At 41.8% G+C, this 23,367-nt stretch overlaps 1 protein-coding gene across 5 annotated transcripts in view; it reads right to left on the bottom strand.

Annotated features, from left to right (window-relative positions):
* Nucleotides 1–700: 700 nt before the first annotated feature.
* NCOA2 (nuclear receptor coactivator 2) overlaps nt 701–23,367 on the bottom strand; it is a 282,123-nt gene continuing 259,456 nt past the window's right edge. For 3 of the 5 annotated variants that reach the window (XM_020288881.2, XM_076005232.1, XM_076005233.1), the window contains 7 exons: nt 19,711–19,989; nt 19,474–19,551; nt 17,829–18,063; nt 15,100–15,277; nt 14,285–14,483; nt 11,831–11,920; nt 701–4,563 (listed from right to left, as the gene is read on the bottom strand). In XM_020288881.2, coding sequence (XP_020144470.2) covers nt 4,552–4,563; nt 11,831–11,920; nt 14,285–14,483; nt 15,100–15,277; nt 17,829–18,063; nt 19,474–19,551; nt 19,711–19,989 — 1,071 coding nt within the window. In that variant the 3' untranslated portion in view covers nt 701–4,551. The remainder of the gene's footprint in view (nt 4,564–11,830; nt 11,921–14,284; nt 14,484–15,099; nt 15,278–17,828; nt 18,064–19,473; nt 19,552–19,710; nt 19,990–23,367) is intronic. The other 2 variants (XM_076005234.1, XM_076005235.1) reach the window with 2 other exon arrangements.

Below are 23,367 nucleotides of genomic sequence, written 5' to 3'. Positions count from 1 at the left end.
ATTGGGATTGCCATCAGATAACCTTAAAATATAAAATAAGATAAAATTAAGTTTAGGGCATTTACTTTTCCAAAAGGTTTTCTTGTGAATGACTGCTAACATTTCTTCTATGTAAATCTATCAAATGGCATCTATTAGTCAATCATGTTTTATTCTTCCTTTATTCTGTTAATATAGTTAACCTCGATACATTTTTCTTATCATTTTTTTTTTGGTATCTTATGAAAATACATTCCAGATGTATTTACTAGTATTTCATATAGTTTATGACCTAGGTTTTAGGTATTATATTTGCATTATCTATCAACGATTACTAAACCAATCTTTTAAACCAATTTACTATTCTAATGTGTGACATATAACCTTAATAATGCATTCAGAAGTCCACATTATTCTTATGTTTTTGGTCATTTGGGAATGGGAGGTGGAACAGTGTAGTGAAAAGAGTAGTAATACCATTTAGGATGCAGAGGAACTAGACTTGGCCTATGCAGTTAAATAATCTTAAGACATACCTCCTCCTTGGCTTCAAATTGAAAAATATATAAAATGGGAAGAATAATTACTGGAAGAATTAAATGTTAAAATGCTGTGAATAGTGTCGACTACCATATAAATGTAAGACATTATTATAAGGTATTTTTAATTTACATGCAATTATGAAAGAATATACAATATAAACACACTAAAATCTCTAAAGCCATGTAAAACCCGAAGGCATTAAAATTTATTAAATGATGCAATAACAACAGAATTCTTTATTTACAATAGCATTATTTAACATCAAATAAGCAAATAGCATCAGCAAAGCAATATTAACTTGCATAAATGTATTTAAAATTTCTCTGAATATATCTACCTTTGCATAAACTGCTCACACTAGAAATACAAACATCAATGCAGGTGAACAAAGTGATGTTCAGAGTCAACTCCATTTTGAAAATAAATCACAACCTGAAACACTGTAAGCTTTCTCCTGAAGAACCATAGTTAATATATTGCTTAATTTTACCCTTGTATAATCTTTTCATATACACACATCTCAGATGCAACTTCATGAGGAACTGTACAAATAAAACCCACGAATGACAAAGAAAAAAAATGACAGTTAAATGTTTGAAGAAATGTATCATCATCACTATTCAAGAACATAAAGGTTAAGTGATGATGTACTTATTCAAAAATTGTACACAATTCACTATACAAATATAATACATCGGACAGCTATGTAGGAATATACAAGACTTAAAAACAGATCTAAGGCATTATGCTAGATTTTAGCATTTTGAGGTTCTTGCACATAGCTTTTACCTGTAGTAAGAAACTTAAAAGATTTTGTTTTAGTCTATAAAGAAACACCAGGGAGAAAATTCTAATTAAAATCGAAGCCACTACAGTAATTTTCTTTTGTGCAGAGAATACTTTGCTCTTAGGCAGCATACTACCATACAAACACTAGAAAATTTTAAATTCACACCAACAATTAATGGCTTAAGTTGCATTTCAAAATTGATTGTGTATCTTTGGGTTCTGCAAGTGGATATGTGCCACCCATTTCATGTGTTAAGCCCATATGAACTCCATTTTTGAACACAGATTAAAAATTGCATTATATAAACTGCAAAAACATTGCTTTCAATTATTACCGGCCGTAAGAGATACACATGGAGGAGGGGCAGTTTAATCTTTGAGTAGGATGAATTCATTGTAGTGAAACAGCTCACTTCACTTTTTAAACTTACCACATTACATGAACACTTAAATGAGCTTTACAACCAAGTTAATGTATGTATACTTTTCACATTATGTTTTTCACATTTAGTAATATAAGTAAAACACTGATTATTTGTTCTATTAAACAAAAACCAAGTACTCAGTCTAACAAATTTATTGTGTACAGCATAAGAAATACTGATGATGAAGGGAACTGATTTGGCTTTTGCTTCTATAGTGATCAATATGATCAGAGGAGATTCCCTCGCTTACTGTTCTTCTCCTAATTAGATGTGAAACAAAATCCATTACCTGATCCAAACCGTAGAGAATTTATCATCTCTTTTCCTTCAAAACAGTAATGATCATGAACTACTGTAAATTACCAGTATCAAGGTTTGCAGAGATTTGTCTGAATGGGATTGATAGTAAACACAGTGGGCGGATGGAGGGACGACAAGAGACATAAGATAGTTTTGGACAGTGTTATAGTAAAGAGGGACTTAAAACAAAAAGCCAGCTCAAACTCTGTTTCTCTTTTGTGCTGTGTGAAGTTAAAGTCATTCTAATTCACGTATTTCTAAAAATTAATTTAAGACTGGTCACATGACACTGTGTGCCACACAGCCTCGTCCCACGGAGGAGGGTCCTGGAGTTCTGGGCCAACATCTGCTCGTCTCTTCCATCACAGTTGGGCAACCCAATGGTTTGGTGGAGAAAAGTAGAGCCTTTTGAGGGGATATGTGAACTGGTGGCCACTGAGAAGTGCTGTTCCTTGGCCACCTCCCTGTATTGAGATCCCTCTCAAGTGGAAAAAAAGTCTCGAAATGCAAATTTCCAGAAAGTTTCTTTAGTATGGAGCAACACTTTCAGACTGACTTACCATTTATCTTTGGGCTATATCTCTTTCCATATTTCCATAATCTGTACATATAGAGAGAGATATAAATAGGGGTAGTCTGTACATTTTTCACCCTGCCACAAATAAACAAACAATCAAATTTCAAGGAAAAACTTCTCTGTTCCTAAAAAGCCTGGCTAATGAGATATTATAAAATGCTTTGCTTTTTAGACATCAAAAAGATATCATTCTGAAATTTAGGTAAGAAAGGTATGTGTATCAGGGATTGAGGAGAAATAGCTCAAAAAAGGTCATCAGTTTCTTGGTATTGCAGTTGTTTGAAACTGACACCAATTAATAAAAGATTATTCCCCTACCAGAGTGGACAAGAAAAACAACCATAAAAGTGGCCTGCTTAGTAACATGTAGTCTTTCTAAGGTTAAGAAAGAATATAAACATATAAAAATCAAGAATTGGTTCCTACAGCAGCTGCATATCATATAGATTAGATAAATGATTTATGAGCAGAATCACAAGGTTTAGAAAATAAAAAGTCTTAAGTCTACAAATTAGGTCTAATCAAGGTATTGATATCCTTTACAAAACACCTTTAGGAGACATTGCTATGAAGATATCTAATTTAATACTGAAGTACCTCATTTTTGAGTCAATTCCACAATATGTATACCTCACAAAAATTATACAATTAAAACACTTAAGTTCTCAACTTAAATTATTGCTTGTTTACATATAAATTGGATTTTATGTACCTTACAAAACTTCGGCTTAATTAGCACTGCTAAAAAACAAAATAAAAAACACATGGCAGAGGTTAAATCTGTCGTGATGTCTGCTGTCAATTTAAACACACTAGTATTTTCTCCCCTTTTGGAGGCCAGAGTTGCTGGGGAACAGAATAAACATGCTTCCAAAGCAGGTGTCCTTAGCTTGACTGGTATCAAGTGTTAACTTTGCTCTTCTCCTTGCTAGTAAATGCATTTTTCTGAAATTCAATAGTTAGCAATTGGTAAGTGGCTGGCAAAACATTTAAGGAAATAAAGGGCTTACCTGGTTTCTGTAGCTTATATTATTTTTTTAATGAGAGGAGGAAAGATTGGGGGAAGGCAGAAAGGGGAAGGGAGGAGTCAGGATCACAGCGGGTAGCAGAGATGCTAATTCCAGCTGTCTGATCAATCTAAAAGGAATTTAATTTAGAAATGAAAAATATTTCTTGACTTACGATTTAGGTGAACTAGTTTGGTTTTAATAAAGGAGAAAAAAGAAAAATACTTGTTAATATTAACAGCCCTCTCACAGGCTCCTTTTCATCTGTTCAATAACTGGAAATGCTTTTCAACATGGTCTTTAGAGCTTTCTACAAAGATACAACTTTGACTTTATTGGTCTTCACTCATTGGGTGTGTCTGTACATACAGTGCCGTCCACGGTGTCTGCCCTGCTTCCAACCCAAATGCAGGTTTTAGTTTAAAATACCTTTAGTTTATTTTTTCTTTTAATTCTTTTTTTTTTCCCCCAGATGAAATCTTAGTCTTTTTGTACTAGACTGATTAGCCAGGGAAAACAAAGCAAGAAACCAGTGTCTGGAACCAAACAGGAACAGAACAAGAGCATGGTTCTCCTTAAATACATACATTTAAATACATTCAATCTGACATGGGTATGAAATTTGCCTGTCAACATTTACTTTGCAGGAGAGATCTAAGTTGCACTAAGGTGAATGCAGTGAACAGACTGAGCGACTGTCTGGATGTGAGCTTCAGACTGTCAAGAGAAGAGGCAGCGGCTCCTCCTGCAAACGCCGAGTAGACTCCATTCTGGGAGCCAGGCCCAGGCCTGTCTGCTGATCTGGCTCTGGCAGAACTGGCTGGCAAGTCAGTTGGGTCAAAACAAATAGACACAGCTCTCCAGATTGGGAAGTGTCTTAAGTAAGTGAGCCCGGTCAGCTGAAGAAAGAAGCAACCAGCTACTTTCAGTGTCAGCAGTATTTCTGCAGGAAGACAGATAAAAAGTTGTGAGATACCACAGTTTTTGATGGAACCATCACAAAAACAATCAAAATACTTGTTTTAAATACTGCAAACCACAAATGCCACATTGGGATGAGTACACTTGATTTGGATGTGGACAAGCAGATGGTGCCATTCCTAACTCAACACAATTGTTTCCAAAGGGACCAGAATGATCCCAACAGTCTACATGCTATTTCTTACGGGGTATACTCTGCAAATGGATTATTAACCTCTCCTGAATGACTGCTCTCTTATCAATGACATCCTAGCTCTACTTCATTTCTCCCGCTTTCTCAACAGAAATTACAGAGACACCCAGTTGCTGAAACCCCCAGCAATTCGCCCAGGTGTTTTCTGGCAGCATTCAATCCAGGAGGAGCCATTACTTCCTAATCCTTCCTCAGATTTATCTAGTAAACACTCACCTCCTATAAAATGTCCCTCTTTCGTTTTTTCTTTTAAAGACTAGTCAAGTCCAGTTGTGAGAAGGGGGAAAGAGTAGAACAAGGAGTTTAATCTGCAACTGACCGTGAACAACCAATTGAGAGAACTCTTGACCTTTGGACCAGTCTAAAAATGTCCCTCTTGATTTTGCCCTATGAGATACTCCAGGGTTCTACAAGTAAGTGTTCTCCCTGGCTTCAACAAGCTAAATAAACCTGGGTTCTGACACTAGGGATGTTTTTGCTAGTTTCTGGCTCTATGTGCCGATGACTGAGTACCAAAGGCTACAGTGAGCAAGTGTTTCCTTGGCTGGTGTGAGTATATGTTAACGATTTTCTTTGGCTATTGACTATCTTTCCCCCAAAAGTTTTCATTCATTAAGCAAATATTAATTGCACATCTATTATGTGCCAAGTGCTGGGAATAGAACTACAACAAGACATTCTTGATCACTGCTATCACAAAAATTGCTCAATAGGCAAGGCTGACAAATTACAATGTGATCTGAGTTCTGTGGGTGCCGTGGGAATATATAGCAATTCCTTCAGGGATTTAGATATTTGGACACAGAATTCTAACACATTAGGGCCATTAGAAATTATCTAGTTAAAGGAAGATGAGAAAGGAAGCTGGCCCCAAATAATCTATTTTACTGTAGCACCCCAAAAAGAGAGTTCTGAGGAAACTGTTGCCAGAGCATAAGTTCTGTGGTCAAAGGTGGAATTACATTAGCCCCTGGTCAGGTACACAACTCTCTAAACTTAAAAAATTAGCTTAGGTCAGGCATGGTGGCCCATGCCTGTAATCCTAGCACTCTGGGAGGCTGAGGTGGGAAGACTGATTGAGGTCAGGAGTTTGAGACCAGCCTGAGCAAGAGCAAGACTCCATCTCTACAAAAAAATAGAAAAATTAGCTGGGTGTCGTGATGTGCACCTGTAGTCCCAGCTACTTGGGAGGCTGAGGCAGGAGGATCATTTGAGCCCAGGAGTTTGAGATTACAGTGAGCTATGATGACACCACTGCACTCTGTCTCAAAAAAAAAAAAAAAAAAAAAAAAAGCTTAGAAGAATACCTGTGAGTATACTTCTCAGAGAAGAACATTTAATGTACTTTATGATATAAAGCTGAATATTTATTCCTAACTTGTGTCACTTGTATAATTTCATATGAAAACACATGCTGATTAAAATATGAAAAAAAATCCCTCAGTTTTCCACTTAGCTTAGAGAAAGAAACTCTACTGAGAAGTATTTATGCCCCATTCAATTTATGGGCTTAAAAACTTTAAGGCAGTATCCCTAACATGGACTAACATCAATGAGCTGCTGGGGGCCAGAATCCTCATTGGGCAAGCGAGAGCGCTGAGCACCGGCACCTCTGGAGTGACCCGCCCGGGTGGGTCTCAGCTGCACTGCTGGAGTGGCCGGGGGTTACTGAACCTTTCTGTATGGACACTTCTCAGGGCTGTTGTGTGGGTTAAATAAAATAATGTACTTAAAGTGTTTAAACAGTTCCTGGGACAACATGAGCGCCCAGTAAATGTCATCCGCTGTCACCGTCATCATCATCATGAACCAAAAGCCAATCCTAGTGAGTGATCAATTTTCCTAACACTAGTAAATACAAGTGATTACAATTATACTTTTTACTGGATGCAAGAGTTATGCTCCTGAGCAGTAAACGCAATGTAAATCTAATTAAATATATGTAAAATATAAAGGAGTACTATGATAAGTCCTTATAAAAAATATGTAAAGAAAACAAAAATATATACAAAATATAAAAGGAATCTTTTGGTTAAGTAAACTAACAGCCCTTCTCTAAACAGTTTTTTTTAATCTTTTTTTTAAATTTTCTTTATTTTACAAAAACTTTTCGAACATGTGAATTGGATTCTAAACAGTTTTTTTTTTTTTGGTGAATTTATAGTTGTATATACTAGCTGTGCTTAAAGCAAGGTACAATTATAATCTCCACTTCAAGAGAGATGGAATGTAGTCAACAGTGTATGACAGTGCTTTCTAGTTCAACAAACAGAACCAGTTACCAATAAAAATTCTTTTCAAGTTCCTAGATTCCTAACAGCAGCAGAGCGTATTGCAGAAATATAAGAGGATGGGCCGGGCGCGGTGGCTCACGCCTGTAATACTAGCACTCTGGGAGGCCGAGGCGGGAGGATTGCTCAAGGTCAGGAGTTCGAAACCAGCGTGAGCAAGAGCGAGACCCCGTCTCTACTATAAATAGAAAAAAATTAATTGGCCAACTAATATATATATAGAAAAAAATTAGCCAGGCATGGTGGCACCTGCCTGTAGTCCCAGCTACTTGGGAGGCTGAGGCAGTAGGATTGCTTGAGCCCAGGAGTTTGAGGTTGCTGTGAGCTAGGCTGACGCCACGGCACTCACTCTAGCCTGTGCAACAAAGCTAGACTCTGTCTCAAAAAAAAAAAAAAAGAAAGAAATACAAGAGGATAAAGACAACCGAACCCCTATCTGGGCACACATAAGCAGTATGGTGACAAATGCAAAACGCCTTCCAGTTACTACTCATGAAAGAGAAGGGCCACGCTGCACATTATCTGCTGCAGAACACTAGCGTGCCTAGGCCAGACTGCTCTCGGGCCGTGATGACCAGCAGGAACAAAGTGCAGATGGATGAGCCAGACTCAAGAAGGGGACAGGCAGAGCCAGAGAAAGCAGGAGAGGTACAAGTGGCCTGGCTAGGCAACGACAGAGGGGAATTCTCACCAGGGATCCCAAAAGCACTTTTGATGGACAGAGGGAACACCCTATATTTACTAAAAGTTGCTGTTTGAGATCTCAACCTGCATCTTTCCATTTAGGGTTAGTGGGCACTGTCAGGCATGCAGACATGGATAAACAGGAACACCTTGGTCCCGCTAGCCTGCCATGGTGCCCAGCACCGCTGTGCTGCGCATGGTGCTGCTCGAGGTGGTCCCCTGCCCTCCTATGGCTGCCGCCAGCAGTCACCCCTCCCTGGCCGGCCACCTTCTCCCTTGGTTGAATCAGGCTTGGTCACCAGTTCCCTAAGTCTTCAACCCTAGGTATACCACGTGCTAGCTGTGCGACCTTGGGTACATTCAGTTGCCTCATCTGAAGATGTTGGGAGCCTTAGATATCTATGAAGGGCCCAGGACAGTCCTTGGATTGGAGGCCAAAAGGCCCTTCCCTTTCCTCGCTTTGGAGGTTCCTCCCTTCCGAGATGAAGGACCCCAATGCCTGAGGCTGAGGACTCGTCTAAACACACAGCTGCATCTTCACTGTCTGTCCCACAGTACCTGTGAATATCTTTCTCTTCCCTTCAGGATCCAAGTAAAATGAGAAGAGAATGGCACCAAAGAAAATTTATTCCTTTTTGATTTTTTCCAATGCTCCCTGAATTGGAACATTTTTCTCCTGTGAGAAAAATCTCACAAGAGCTTGGTGTTCCCTTTGGAGGAGGGAGCAGTGGAGTGCAAGGGCTGAGAATGCACATTCAGGGGTCAGCCAGCCTGGGGCCGTCATTAAACTCTCAAAAGGGGTGCTTTCCAGGGACAGTGGCCTGCACCTGTAGTCCCAGCGACAGGCTGAGGTGGGTGGATGGCTTGAGCCCAGAGGTTCAAGTCTAGCCTGGGCAAGAAAGTGAGACCCTGTCTTTTGAAAACAAAAACAAACAAAAAATCCCAACAGTGGCTCTAAAAGATAGTTGTGGTGTGGCTAAAGGAGGGAATCTAAATAAAGCTCTTGGCGGAGAATCAGGCTTGCAGTAATGCTTAACACATGTTGGTTGTTTCTGTAAATTTTTTTTTTTTTTTTTTTTTTTTGAGACAGAGTCTCACTTTGTTGCCCAGGCTAGAGTGAGTGCCATGGCGTCAGCCTGGCTCACAGCAACCTCAAACTCCTGGGCTCAGTGATCCTACTGCCTCAGCCTCCCGAGTAGCTGGGACTATAGGCATGCGCCACCATGCCCGGCTAATTTTTTGTATATATATTTTTAGTTGGTCAATTAATTTATTTCTATTTTTGGTAGAGACGGGGTCTCGCTCAGGCTGGTTTCGAACTCCTGACCTTGAGGAATCCGCCCGCCTCAGCCTCCCAAAGTGCTAGGATTACAGGCGTGAGCCACCATGCCCGGCCTGTAAATTTTTTTAAAAGGCAGAATATGGGCCAGGTGTGGTGGCTCACACCTGTAATCCTAGCACTCTGGGAGGCTGAGGCGGGCAGATCGTTTGAGGTTAGGAGTTCTGGACCAGCCTGAGCAAGAGTGATACCCCCATCTCTATTACAAAAAAAATAGAAATTATCTGGACAACTAAAAAAATATATAAATAAAAAAATTAGCAGGCCATGGTGGCACATGCCTCCTGTAGTCCCAGCTACTCAGGAGGCTGAGGCAGGAGGATCACTTGAGCCCAGGAGTTTGAGGTTGCTGTGAGCTAGGCTGATGTCTCTCTAGCCCGGGCTACAGAGTGAGACTCTATCTCAAAAAAAAAATAATAATAAAAAAAAAAAAGGCAGAATGTGGGACCATCTGAGTATTCTGCTTTATAGTAAGCAAATTTTTTCTTCTTGGAGGTAACATGGTAGCAGAGAAAGGATACAAGGCAGGTCAAGTCCTGGGGCGCTTGGGAGAGAGGAATGGAAGACCAGGCCCATGCAGAGCTTCTGAGGGCCTTAAGCCACAAAGTGGCTTTCTCAGGGCCACTGGAACACCGGCCTAGGCTGGCATCCAGTCACATGCTGAAGAGTGAGGGAGGGAGGCCTAATCTCACTGTGGGGATTCAGGGAGGGAAATGTGAGCCTGGCCTCCCAAATGCATTTTTTTTTCCCACAGAGATAGGATGTGCTTAGAGGTTAAGCTCCCTGGCACTTTTGGGTTAAAGTGGCTGAACTCTGTGGGAGCCTAATTATCACTAATGTCACTGCGCCTCTGGGAAGTGCATCCCGCGCTTCAAGCCTCTACTTCTGCACACGAGCTATCACTGAGTCACATGAGCACTCACTTCCAGTAGGGGAGAAAACAGGACTGGCATCCGGGAAGACACCAGCCCCTTGAGGGGGAGTCAACCTCCATCAATGGCACATTTCAAGTCTAAACACATGGTCAATATGAAATATAGTAACATATCAATATGTAAATGGTTTGAGTGAGTTTTTGTGCATGTGTGCATCTGAGCAGTGAACCATCTGGGCATGTATGGACAACATCTAGGGGACTGCCACCCACAGCCAGCATCTCTGCCATCCGTGACTATGCTTCTTAAAAACACAAGAAACCACATGGAGAACACTAACACAATATGTTATTAAAATCGGCATCAAATTTATGCCATTAACTTCTAAACTTGAATGTTAATATTAACAAAACCATCTAAGACCCCCTTTTTTGTAGGAAATCCAACATCGACCCTACATTTTTCCTATTGGGAGAGAACTTTTAAAAAGAGAGCTATCTACTGCCAAGGTCGTACCCCTTAGCTTAAGAGGGCCACGCAGCCCATTTACCAATGTGCCAAACTGCTCACCGAGCCTTCCCTGTAAGGCATCTGCTGCTAGACACATTTCAGTTGGGTTCTAAGTACTAATTCTTCTCTGGTTTTAAGACTTGGCTCAACACAGTAATATCACTGTCCTTAGAACAAGTGTTTAAGGTGCAATGAGCAAATAATACATAAGATTACTGCCTAAGCACAATGAAATACAGAAAAATGCTTAGACTTAAGAAAGAGAACATGGCCTGGCGCAGTGGCTCATGCCTATAATCCTAGCACTCTTGGGAGGCTGAGGTGGGAGGACTGACTGTTCAAGGTCAGGAGTTCGAAACCAGCCTGAGCAAGAGCGAGACCCTGGCCTCTACTAAAAAATAGAAAGAAATTAGCTGGACAACTAAAAATATATAGAAAAAATTAGCCGGGCATGGTGGTGCATGCCTGTAGTCCCAGTTACTCAGGAGGCTGAGGCAGCAGGATTGCTTGAGTCCAGGAGTTTGAGGTTGCTGTGAGCTAGGCTGACTCCACAGCACTCTAGCCTGGGCAACAGAGTGAGACTCTGTCTCAAAAATAAATAAATAAATAAATAAGAAAAAGAACAATTATTAGTTAATTTCTCTTCATCCTCCTAAAAATCTAACACTATGATTCAGAAAAAGAAAAAATAGGCCGGGCGCGGGGGCTCACGCCTGTAATCCTAGCACTCTGGGAGGCCGAGGTGGGCGGATTGCTCGAGGTCAGGAGTTCAAAACCAGCCTGAGCAAGAGCAAGACCCCCATCTCTACTATAAATATAAATAAATTAATTGGCTAACTAATATATATAGAAAAAATTAGCTGGGCATGGTGGCGCATGCCTGTAGTTCCAGCTACTTGGGAGGCTGAGGCAGGAGGATCGCTTGAGCCCAGGAAATTGAGGTTGCTGTGAGCTAGGCTGATGCCACGGCACTCACTCTAGCCTGGGCAACAAAGAGAGACTCTGTCTCAAAAAAAAAAATAAATAAATAAAATAAATAAAAAAATAAAGTTTGCCTTAACATGACTTAATTCTCTGCTACTTTATTTTTTGCTTTGCTGTAATAATATCATCCCAGGGTAAAATTACTGTTCTTAATTCATATGTCACCATCAGCTCAATTAAAGTGAGCTTAAAGCAATAATTATTCACACAAAAGCACTGTATGCCAAATGAAATCAGAAGATACTTTACAACTATCTTAATCTATTGGTTGCTAATGTATCTATGCCAATCTTGATCTATAAAATATTCAAGTTCACTTTTCCACCACATTCATACACTTCCCTGCTTCTTACCCGTGATGTGTCTCCCTCCTGCTTAATCATATCCATTCCAGGCAGCTGGTTTGGGAAAAGGCTGCCTCCCCGCAGAGCAGGATCATTAACCTGAGGTGACAAGACAGGCCGTTCAGTGGGACACCCACAGGTGTTCTGGGAAACAACCAACCATCACCCTTCCTATCCTTTATTTTTAGGAATCTAATAATGGGGGAAAGGGACTATATAACAATGGCTTCTTCCCTAAACCAATTCTCCCATGTATATATTTTGGGGGAAATACAGAGGAACATGAAAATAGATACTTAACTAGCTGCCTTCAAAATTTAACTTTATTTGCTTTCTATACAAAAATCAAATTCAACAGAGACAATAATACTAGACACATCTTCATGCGATAACCTGTTCACTTTTGTGGCTGGTTCAAATTAGACCAATGACTCACATTTGGGACTTTGAAGTCACCTGAGAGGCTCCTGACATCTTTGCTACTTAGGCAAGGTATTTAATTAGCAAGAACAAGTGTGAATATGCAAAACAGTGCTGGATTTTGTGAATTTACTCTGATAAAGCATACTATTCATTTGCATTTGTACATTTGTTTTATAAATTACAAAGTAAATGTACAAATGCTAACAGAAGAATGATTTTGTCAGAAGACGCACTGCAGCTGGTTTTCTGGGTTTCCAAATTAACTCTGATATTCAAAAGGTTTAAAGTCCATGCATAAGTGTCAAGACTATCTGGAGTATTAAAATGCATCAGATTGTTTCTGGGCAGGTTGGACTAGGCCCATGTGAGACTGTCCCAGTGGCATTCCTTTGTATGCTGTCCTTATAAGCAAATCAAGGGTCACTACTAACCCATTTTTGTATGAAATTTAACATTAACCCTGTATTTTCTCCATTGAAAAGATACAAAAGTCTATATTTCTTTAATTTATATCTGTTTAATTTACCCAAATAGGCATTTAACCACCATAAAGTCAACAGTAGACATACAAGTTATTGCTATAAGCACATAGCCTTTTTAAAATTCAAAGAGCTTTCTTTACATTTTTTTCATGTACCTTACGTTTTTATTAATCATCATTTTATAGGCACTATAACATTCAGGAAATTTTCATAAAGATTGTGAGTCTACTAACATCAGAATTAAACAGACCTAATCAAACTTTTCAATCTTTCACCATTCTTACAATCTTGCTCTAGCTGAAATTCAGTACAGTCAATAATTTAGTGCTTAAGTCATTTAAATTTTCTAGGCTGAAATTTTTCTTTATATGAAACAAGGTTCAGGGTCCTTGCCACATTTTTACTCTGTTGAACTATGGAGGATCAGTAGTAGAATGATCAGCATTTTGGGCCCTTTAAAAATAAGATCTGTAAATACCACGGTAAAATTATGAACCTGTATCTTTACTCCTGGGTCAGCCACAGATTTCTGCACTCCAGGCTAGCTTACCCACCATCTCAAATGCTTTGAGTGTCTTTGCCACCTAGTGAACCTGGCATGTACATGGGGGCAGTAAAATCATTTCAGTGTTAATCAACACAAAACAGAATTATTAAAAAAAATTGACCAAAAAAAAAAAAAATCATGACATCCATGTTCCAAAGATTCGAAGAATAGTTTCTAGAATAATTTCTGGGTTATCTGTGCTAGTCTGCCTGCCTAAGTGATGTACCCTTTCAACCTAACTGGATGGCAGGTAGTTTGGCTCTTGCTTTTCATCTGGTTTTACATTTAGAAAAAAAAAAAATCAGTTTTTAAAGTATAAACCTAAAATAAAGCTATTTAAAAAGCATATTTCACCACTCCATTTTTAGTGATTGATTTTAGATACTGCTAAAATTCCTCAAATAAGAGAAAAATGTAAATGATGAGACAGTTAAGAAATATTTTAAAAGGTCCTTGAGCAGTCAGGAATCCTTTTGTGTTTATTTTGGCATTAACAAGTATTTTTGCTAATCTCACTCACACAGGTGAAAATAAGGTGAAAAAACACTTTTCAAAATAAACGTGGGTGTTTTTATCTTTTTTTTTTTTTTTTTTTTTTGAGACAGAGTCTCGCTTTGTTGCCAGGCTAGAGTGAGTGCTGTGTCATCAGCCTAGCTCACAGCAACCTCAAACTCCTGGGCTCAAGTGATCCTCCTGCCTCAGCCTCCTGAGTGGCTGGGACTACAGGCATGTGCCACCATGCCTGGCTAATTGTTTCTATATATATTAGTTGGCCAATTAATTTCTTTCTATTTATAGTAGAGACGGCGTCTCGCTCTTGCTCAGGCTGGTTTCGAACTCCTGACCTCAAGCAATCCACCCACCTCGGTCTCCCAGAATGCCAGGATTACAGGTGTGAGCCACCTCGCCCGCCCTAAATGTTGGTGTTGACAGCAGACGTTAGGCACATGGAAAGATACATCTGATGCTGAAATACACAAAACGCCACCATCAAAAGCCTCAGGTGCTCACCTGCTCGGGACCCATGGAGGACAGCCCCGACGTAGGCACGGAGGTCACTGAGGTCATGCTGATCTGTCCTGTCATCTGGTTCATGTTACTCATGCCACCGGTGTTGGTCGCCATGGATACATTGATGTTCATATTGTTACTGTACATGCTGGTGTTTGCTTGCTGCCCAAAGTGTGGTGGGGACTGTTGTGAAAACATGCTAGAACATAACAGAGAGGTGACAGAAAACGTTAGAGCCCGGTGGCAAGTAGAGGCAGGCAGTTTAGAGAACTTGTTTCTCAGGCATTTACTTTAGAGTGAATAAACCTGAACCCACGGCCGGTGGCCGGTGGCCGGCAGGCGGTGGGGTCACTGAGGCCTGAGACAGCAGGGGAAGCTATGCTCACGGAAGCTGCAGGGGCCACCAAGCTCTTCTCCTTTTCGGAACATTACCAAGACGCTCAAAGCATACCCCCACTTTCACGTCTGCCTGAGGAGCTTGTCGCTTGTTTTTATCACATGTACTGATAAAGCGCAGCTTCTAGGTCACTGCCTTCCACAGAAGCTTCTATCATAAATTCGGGGGTGGTTCCTTTTAGACATGTTCTTTTTACTTCAAAGGAAAAGGCATTTTGCTAAGCCATTTTGCTAAGGCATTTTGTAAATTCTGGTGACTCCTGCCTGCCCCAGGAAAAGCAAACTGGCTTAGCAGTTTACTTGATATCACTTGCTTGAGGAAAGAAGTTAAAAGAAAAATAAAGGAGAGGGACAGGCAGTCTGTGGAAAGTCTCCCTGGTGATCATTCAACCCCAAAGGACCCGGAACCACGGCACTACCTGTTTCCGCCCATGTTTCCCTGCGCCCATCCGTTCATGTCTGAGGGCGCCTGGTAGGCTGGGGTGGCCTGAGACTGCTGCATCATGGGACTCTGGGTGTGTGCCATTCGGGGCGACATGAGAGGGCTCTGGGGAGTCGTGGCTCCCGTAAAGCCTGGATCAGGTTGCTGACTTATTCCTTAAAAAAAAACAAAGCAGAAATCCAAAAGGGATTGTTAGTTTTATCATACATAGTGACTGAAGGGAGAAAAGAGAGCATTACAAATTAAGTATGCATAGAAAATTACTTTCAAATACATGATCATGAGCTGATTAATTACATACATTTCAGAGATTCCAAGCTGAGATAAAATACATGGAGAAAAAAAAATCTCCATAGCAATTAGAATGTGCCCAGGAACCATACTAACCATCATGGCTACAGTTAGAGAAAACACTATTCTTAGCCAGGCACTCATGCCTGTAATCCTAGTACTCTGGGAGGCCGAGGTGGGTGGATCATTTGAACTCAGGAGTTCAAGACCAGCCTGAGCAAGAGCGAGACCCTGTCTCTACCAAAAATAGAAAAAATTAGCCAGGCATGGTAGCTCGTGCCTATAGTCCCAGCTACTTGGGAGGCTGAGGCAGGAGGACTGCTTAAGTCAGGAGTTTGAGGTTGCTGTGAGCTAGGCTGACGCCACAGCACTCTAGTTGGGGCAAGAGAGTGAGACTCTGTCTCAAAAAAAAAAAAAAGAAAACACTATTCTTTCCTCAAATCCATTTACAAAGCAAGACTGGGTAAAACATACATATTTCTCTGTGACCTGAAATAGACAAAAGTCTTTAAATTTTTTATATATCACTATAATTAGATTGTTTAAATTGGATGAAAGTTCTGCTACATATCTAAAATCAACACACTTGAATAATTTTCCATTGAATTAAGTCATTCCACGATGAGACGGACATATTATTAAAAATAAGTAACTGCACTCATGGTTAGCTTGTTTTCTATTTATATAAAGAGCTTTGTGGTACTTTAGTGCTATCCAAGATTAGCAAGAATAAGAAAAAAAATTCAGTATGTTTCTTGTTCAGTTTTGAGACAGACTTTTCTAAATCATTAAAAAGGACACAGGGTGGGCATGTTGCTCAGGCCTGTAATCCTACCACTTCGGGAGGCTGGGGTGGGAGGATTGCTTGAGGTTGGGCATACAAGACCAGCCTGGGCAACAGTCAGACTCTGTCTGTATAAAAAAATTAAAAGAACAGCCGGGCGCGGTGGCTCACGCCTGTAATCCTAGCTCTTGGGAGGCCGAGGCGGGCGGATTGCTCAAGGTCAGGAGTTCAAAACCAGCCTGAGCAAGAGCGAGACCCCGTCTCTACTATAAATAGAAAGAAATTAATTGGCCAACTGATATATATATAAAAAATTAGCCGGGCATGGTGGTGCATGCCTGTAGTCCCAGCTACTCGGGAGGCTGAGGCAGAAGGATCGCTCGAGCCCAGGAGTTTGAGGTTGCTGCGAGCTAGGCTGACGCCACGGCACTCACTCTAGCCTGGACAACAAAGCGAGACTCTGTCTCAAAAAAAAAAAAAAAAAATTAAAAGAACAAAGCAAACAAACAAAAAAACTTAGCTGGGTGTGGTGGCACACGCCTGTAATCCTAGCTACTCGTTAGGCTGAGGCAGGAGAAGCCCCTGATGCTAGGAGTTCAAGCTACGATTGCACCATTGCACTCAGCCTGGGTGATAGAGCGAGACCCTGTCTTTACAATAAACAAGAAAAGGAACGAGAGGAAAAGGAGCTGGGAAAACAAGGGTGGCAACTTCTTAGGATATTTCAGGGATGACGTTAAGTTAGTCCATTTTTGCCCGGAAGACTTGTAAAATATGCGTATTTAATTAATACTTAAATTACCTAAAGAAGTTAAGAAAAAAGCTATACATTATCTTTCCATTTTTTTAGAGAAATAGGAGACTTAGATTTAGACAACACAATGACTTAATAGTTATTTATAGATAACTCTGGCAAAGGGTGGGGAAAGTCATTTCGACTTTAACGTCATTAATGTTAAGCACTTTTATCAATATTACTCAACTATTAATTGACCATGACATGCACACAAATATTAACGTTTATGACATTACACACTTGCTATCTCATCTCTTAAGACTGACGTTAAACAACAAATCAGTATGAAGAAAACTAAGAGGCCTCCCATTGTGGTTTCCATAACGTACTTTTCAAGTATTACCTATACATTAAACATCTGGTATAATCTTGAAAGTCTTTATTTTTCAAAAGTTGTAGAATGCTGTAATATTTAAATTTATATCTTTCAGCATTTTGTGTCTATTGATTTGCTTGAGTCAGACTCAGAGATGTTCAAATATAAATATACACACACACACCTGTGTTCACAGACACGGGCACGAACAGATCCATTCATACACGCCCAAGCACAGCACAGACACACTCGCCACACACACTTACTTCGGTCATTCGTAAAGTAAGACCTGCGCTCAGAGAAAAGTGGTACCTGGGCTGAGAGCCTGGAAGGTCCTGTGTGGGACCTGGGGACTCCTGACAGGCCCCAGCTGTCCTCCCGGGTTTCCTATCACTCCCTGGTTAGCCAGATTCATCTGGGAGCCATGCAAAGAGCTGAGAGAGAGGAGCTGTGGCCCAGGATTGGGGGACACCGGGGAGAAAGGACTGCTGAAAGGTGGTGGGGGTGTAAGTCCAGTACCGTAGTTTGGAGGAAATGGAAACTGCTGTGCGTTTGCCTGGGGCATCCGGGGGTTGTTCATGGCTGCTGGTATGCCACTGGGAGCCACCATGCTTGGTGTCATATTCAACCCTTGTCCTCTCATCATCAAAGTTCGCTGCTGAACTTGCTGCTGCTGATGCATTTGTCTCTGTCGGAGATGCTGGTTCAGGATTTCCCTCTGTCTCTGGGCCAGCATCTGAGCATTAATAGGTGCCTGAGATCGGGGGCAATACGTGAAGAAACACATTGGGGGCAGACACAGAATAAAAACCAAAGTGAACATTACAGACAGGAAAACCATGGTACTATCTTGTGTAAAATTATTTGGAAAATAAAATTACATGGAAGGAACTTCGAGTTGAAGTTGATTGAGAATGTGAGCGTCTAAGTTCTAAAGATATGATGATTATTCTGAAACCCTGCCATGACTTAGCAGGGTTAAGTTCAACATGAGTATCAATCAACTCACTTTGTAAGGACACAATTCACTGAAGGACCTCAAAAGAACACAGTTCTTTCTCTAGGAAGGCTCTGTGATACAAACCTTGAGGATGGCAGTTTAGGAGTCTCATCTGAGGGACACACAAGTATAAAGAGAAACAAAAATCACTGCGACAAAAGGTGATAGGGAACACTTCAGAAGAGGCTGAACAGAGATTAGGAAGAAAGGGAGGAGAGCAGGGGAACAAGGGAACGGGAACATATAGGAGGGAAGAGGGCGCAGGAAGGGAAAGGACTCCAGTGCTTGCTGTCGGTGAAAGGTACAAAGTTGCTTATGGGTCCTAAGTAGAGTCGATCCTCATTATCCATGAATTCCATATCTGTGAAGTTGCCTATTCACTGGAATTTATTTGTAACCCCCAAACAAATACACATGGCACTGTCAGTCACTTGTGGACATGAGCACAGTGGAAAAAATTTTAGACACCAACGTGCACATTTCTAGCTGAGGCTGAACAAGGCAATCCCTGTTTCATCTCGTACCGTAAATGAGTGCCCTCTCTGTGGTCTATTCAGTGCCAAGATTTTTGCATTTTTTGTTTCTCCTGTTGGTGATTTTGTTTTTTAAAATGGCACTCAAGCACACGCTGAAGGGCTGTCTAGAGCTCCCAAGTGCAGGAGGCTGTGATGTGCCTTAAGGAGAAAACAGGTGTGGTAGGTAAGTTTCATTCGGGTCTGAGTTATGGTGCTGTTGCCTGTTGAGTTCAGTGTCAATGAATCAACAATACATATTTACATATTAAATAAGATGTCTTTAGACAGAAGCACATACAACTAGGTTATGTATTGACTGGTTGATGAAAATGTTGTGGCCAGAGGCTTTCAGGAACCCGACCCTGTATTATAGTTCCGTATTCTCTAATTCAGCGTTTGCACTAACCTCGTGTCACATAATTCCCCAGAATAACAAGAATCGACTGTACCTGGCAATAAAAGTGATAGTGTCAAGAGGGGAACTACGAAAGTGACATACTTAAGATAAGTGGGTGACAGCAGAGATGCAGTGTGTCGATCAGGATTTTCTGACCAACCAAGTCACTTTGCTCAGGTTATCAGAGAGGAAGGAATTACAAGAGAAATTAGATGCATACAATGAAAGTGGATGGCTGGTCTGTTCCCTTACCTGTGTTGGTACCCCGGGCCTCAGAGTCAAGTTCACATTGGAAACATTGCTGATCTGATTCATGAGTGGCTGGCGATTCTAAATACATACACACAGGAATCAATACATTTGACTTTAAATCACGCCCTACCCAGCCCACTGTCTGCCTGCTATTGGACGGCCGCGCCATCGCACGTTCACCTTCCCCACGCTCTCCAGTCGCCACCCCCGACTCCCGGGCGCAGCCCAAGAACACACCTGCTGTGCTTGGAGGCGATGCTGGAGTTGGAGTCTCAGCTGATTCGGCTGGTTCTGCACTAGGCCCGTGGGCCTGAGGCCGGGTCTGGGCTGCATGCGGAGTGTGGCATAGCTAGGCCGCTGTCCCATGGCGTGAAAGTTCGGGTCTTGCATGGGAGTGTAGCTGCCCTGGGCCATTTGTGCCTGAGACGCGTACTGCTGTGGGAAAACGGGGGCCTTCTGCTCCAGCAGCATGCTGGGATCCTGACTCGAGAACTGCTCTGGATCCACTGCTTGGCTCTGAAGAGAAAGCACCAAATAACAGACAAATTAAAACTCGAAAAACAGCAGAGTCAGTATAAGGCTGTTTTCTTTCACTGTCACGTATTTAAAGATTTTTATATTGTACTTATTACACAAAGGTACCTTTGGCTTGTGTCTGCATCTTTTTCTAAAAAATGCCCGTATTCAATAGACCCAGTTACACAGGGAAAGCAGCAAGGGTCAAGTCTGACTCCTAGAGCAGCACTTCTTCCAAGGGAGAAATGGGCCATGACTCCAGAACGCCTCCTACTCACTACACCCATCAAAGATGGACCTGGACTTTAAAATGCAACCATCCCCTACAAGTGTTAAGTTTGGACAGGGTCTCTCACTCCATCACCCAGGCTAGAGTGCAGTGGTGCCATCATAGCTCACTGCAGCCTCAAACTCCTGGGCTCAAGAAATTCTCATGCCTCAGCCTCTCCAGTAGCTGGGACTACAGGTGCACAACACAACACCTGGCTAATTTTTCTATTTTTTTTTTTTTTTTTTTTTGAGACAGAGTCTCGCTTTCTTGCCTAGGCTAGAGTGAGTGCCGTGGCGTCAGCCTAGCTCACAGCAACCTCAAACTCCTGGGCTCAAGCAATCCTACTGCCTCAGCCTCCCAAGTTGCTGGGACTACAGGCACGAGCCACCATGCCCGGCTAATTTTTTATATATATATATTAGTTGGCCAATTGATTTCTTTCTATTTTTATAGTAGAGACGGGGTCTCGCTCAGGCTGGTTTTGAACTCCTGACCTTGAGCAATCCGCCCGCCTCGGCCTCCCAGAGTGCTAGGATTACAAGCGTGAGCCACCGCGCCCGGCCTAATTTTTCTATTTTTTGTAGAGACAGGGTCTTACTATGTTGCCCAGAGTGGTCTTGAACCCCTAGCCTCAAGTGATCGTCCCACCTTGGCCTCCCAAGTGGGGAGTGCTGGGATTATAGGCGTGAGCTACCATGCCCGGCCTAGAAGTATTAAGTTTTTTGACTGATCAGTCACACCTGGATAAATTGTTTCAGTTAGACAACAACTTAGTACCTAGCTGGGGGCAGCAGCATTGGGATACTGACCACCATCACCCCCATTTTGCAGATGGCAAAGCTGAGACTTAAAGGCATGAAGTGAGCGACCATACAATGAGCCTATTCCGCTAGTATGGGGGGGGGTTCCAATGCATTCTGTGATGTGGGATCTGAGATCCTCAGTGCGACTCACTGCCTATTATTTGTTTTCTGTGGCTGCCAGAACTTCCCACACGCTCATTACCTACTAGACACAGTCTAGCTGTTTGACACTTGGGACTTCTTAGGGTTGCCTGTCTACCAGGGCCAGAATGAGGCAGGTGTGGAAAGTCCAGAACTCCCCAGGGGACACCTCAGACCCAGGGGCCCTGGCTATGTTTGTGTGGAGGGGAAGGTGTACCTAGCTCATTCTCTTTCTTCTCCTGCTTCTAGGAGTACTTGCTACTGAGGAGGGAAAGACTTCAGCAGCAATGAAGTCTCCCAAGTTTTCTTTAGCTCAGTACAGTCCTAGGCCTTCAAGAAAACTATCTACCCACGTCGTGCCGAGCCACCCTGAGTCCTGGGCTCAGATCGGCACAGCCCAAGGCCAGCCTGTGACAGCCAGGGGCCACTGCCCTTCCCACGCCTGCTGCAGACACGCGGATGGAGCCGAAGCAGCGGCAGCTGTTCACGTCGAATTACTGCTCTAACTACACACAAAAAACTATCTCAGAACCTTAAATATTTGCCCATCTTTACTAGAGAGAAAATCTGATCAAGTAATTTCCATTTTTAAAGAAAATATACAATGCTGATGAGTATAAATAGTTATTTGTATTCTACATTTCCCCTGATTCTACCTAATCATATTTCTATAATTTAGTTTAATATGACAATATCATTAGGATGGTGGATTTGATAAGACAAAATAGAAATCACATAAATTTTAAAAGGGATTACAAATATTAAATGATGACACGATACTAGCTTTGATAAAAATGTTACATGTCACTCAGCAACTAACTCCAAGGATCTCATTTTTAAATGTCACTTAGACAAGCTCAAGGACAACAATACCGAATGCTAAATTCTATCACAAAAGGCAAAACACACCAGCCACACAGGAAATATTTAAACTCCATTTTCCTGTCTTGACTTATTTTAGGTTATAGCTTGTAACCTCAAGTCTTTTCTTTCCATTCTGCTGTTTTCAATATGAATTGACAAGTCTTTACTCCCACTTCTGTCTGCTGAACTGCGGGAATTATGACAAGACTAATCTGAGTGCTTCAGAGAAGTCGCCAGTGACTCTGCGGCACCTTCTCGCAGGCCCGTGATACGTCAACACACCCAGGAGGTGGAACGGACCCTGGAAGGTGCTTCGTGGCAATAAGAAATAAAGATGACTCATGCTGAGTAAAGAGGAAGACAGTAACAAGAGTGTGATGGTTTTTCCAGATTACTCTTTAGGATGCACCGCTTCACGCAAATTTAGCTGTGTAGCCAGATTCAGACGGTACTGTGCTATTTCACGAGACTATGTTAGATTCTTTTTTTTTTTTTTTTTTGAGACAGAGTCTCGCTTTCTTGCCTAGGCTAGAGTGAGTGCCGTGGCGTCAGCCTAGCTCACAGCAACCTCAAACTCCTGGGCTCAAGCGATACTCCTGTCTCAGCCTCCCGAGTAGCTGGGACTACAGGCATGCACCACCATGCCTGGCTGATTTTTATATTATATATATTAGTTGGCCAATTAATTTCTTTCTATTTTTATGGTAGAGACGGGGTCTCTCTCAGGCTGGTTTTTTTTTTTTTTTTGAGACAGAGTCTCGCTTTGTTGCCCAGGCTAGAGTGAGTGCCCGTGGCGTCAGCCTAGCTCACAGCAACCTCAAACTCCTGGGCTAGAGTGATCCTTCTGCCTCAGCCTCCCGAGTAGCTGGGACTACAGGCATGCGCCACTATGCCCGGCTAATTTTATATATATATATCAGTTGGCCAATTAATTTCTTTCTATTTATAGTAGAGACGGGGTCTCGCTCTTGCTCAGGCTGGTTTTGAACTCCTGACCTTGAGCAATCCGCCCGCCTCGGCCTCCCAAGAGCTAGGATTACAGGCGTGAGCCACAGCGCCCGGCCTCTCAGGCTGGTTTTGAACTCCTGACCTTGAGCAATCCGCCCGCCTCGGCCTCCCAGAGTGCTAGGATTACAGGCGTGAGCCACCGTGCCCGGCCTATGTTAGATTCTTTATTATATCTCTGCTACCAAGCACTTTCTTGTTTTATTTTTATTTATTTATTTTATCAACAAGACCGATCAAACTATTAAGCACTTTCAAAGTAGAGACTGACTTTCTTAAAGTAACCAATGAATT

Source organism: Microcebus murinus, chromosome 7, assembly GCF_040939455.1.
Source record: "Microcebus murinus isolate Inina chromosome 7, M.murinus_Inina_mat1.0, whole genome shotgun sequence".
In the NCBI taxonomy this organism is placed as follows: Eukaryota; Metazoa; Chordata; class Mammalia; order Primates; family Cheirogaleidae; genus Microcebus; species Microcebus murinus.
Note: the sequence above shows the minus strand (reverse complement) of the source record. Positions and strands in the feature narration are given on the sequence as shown.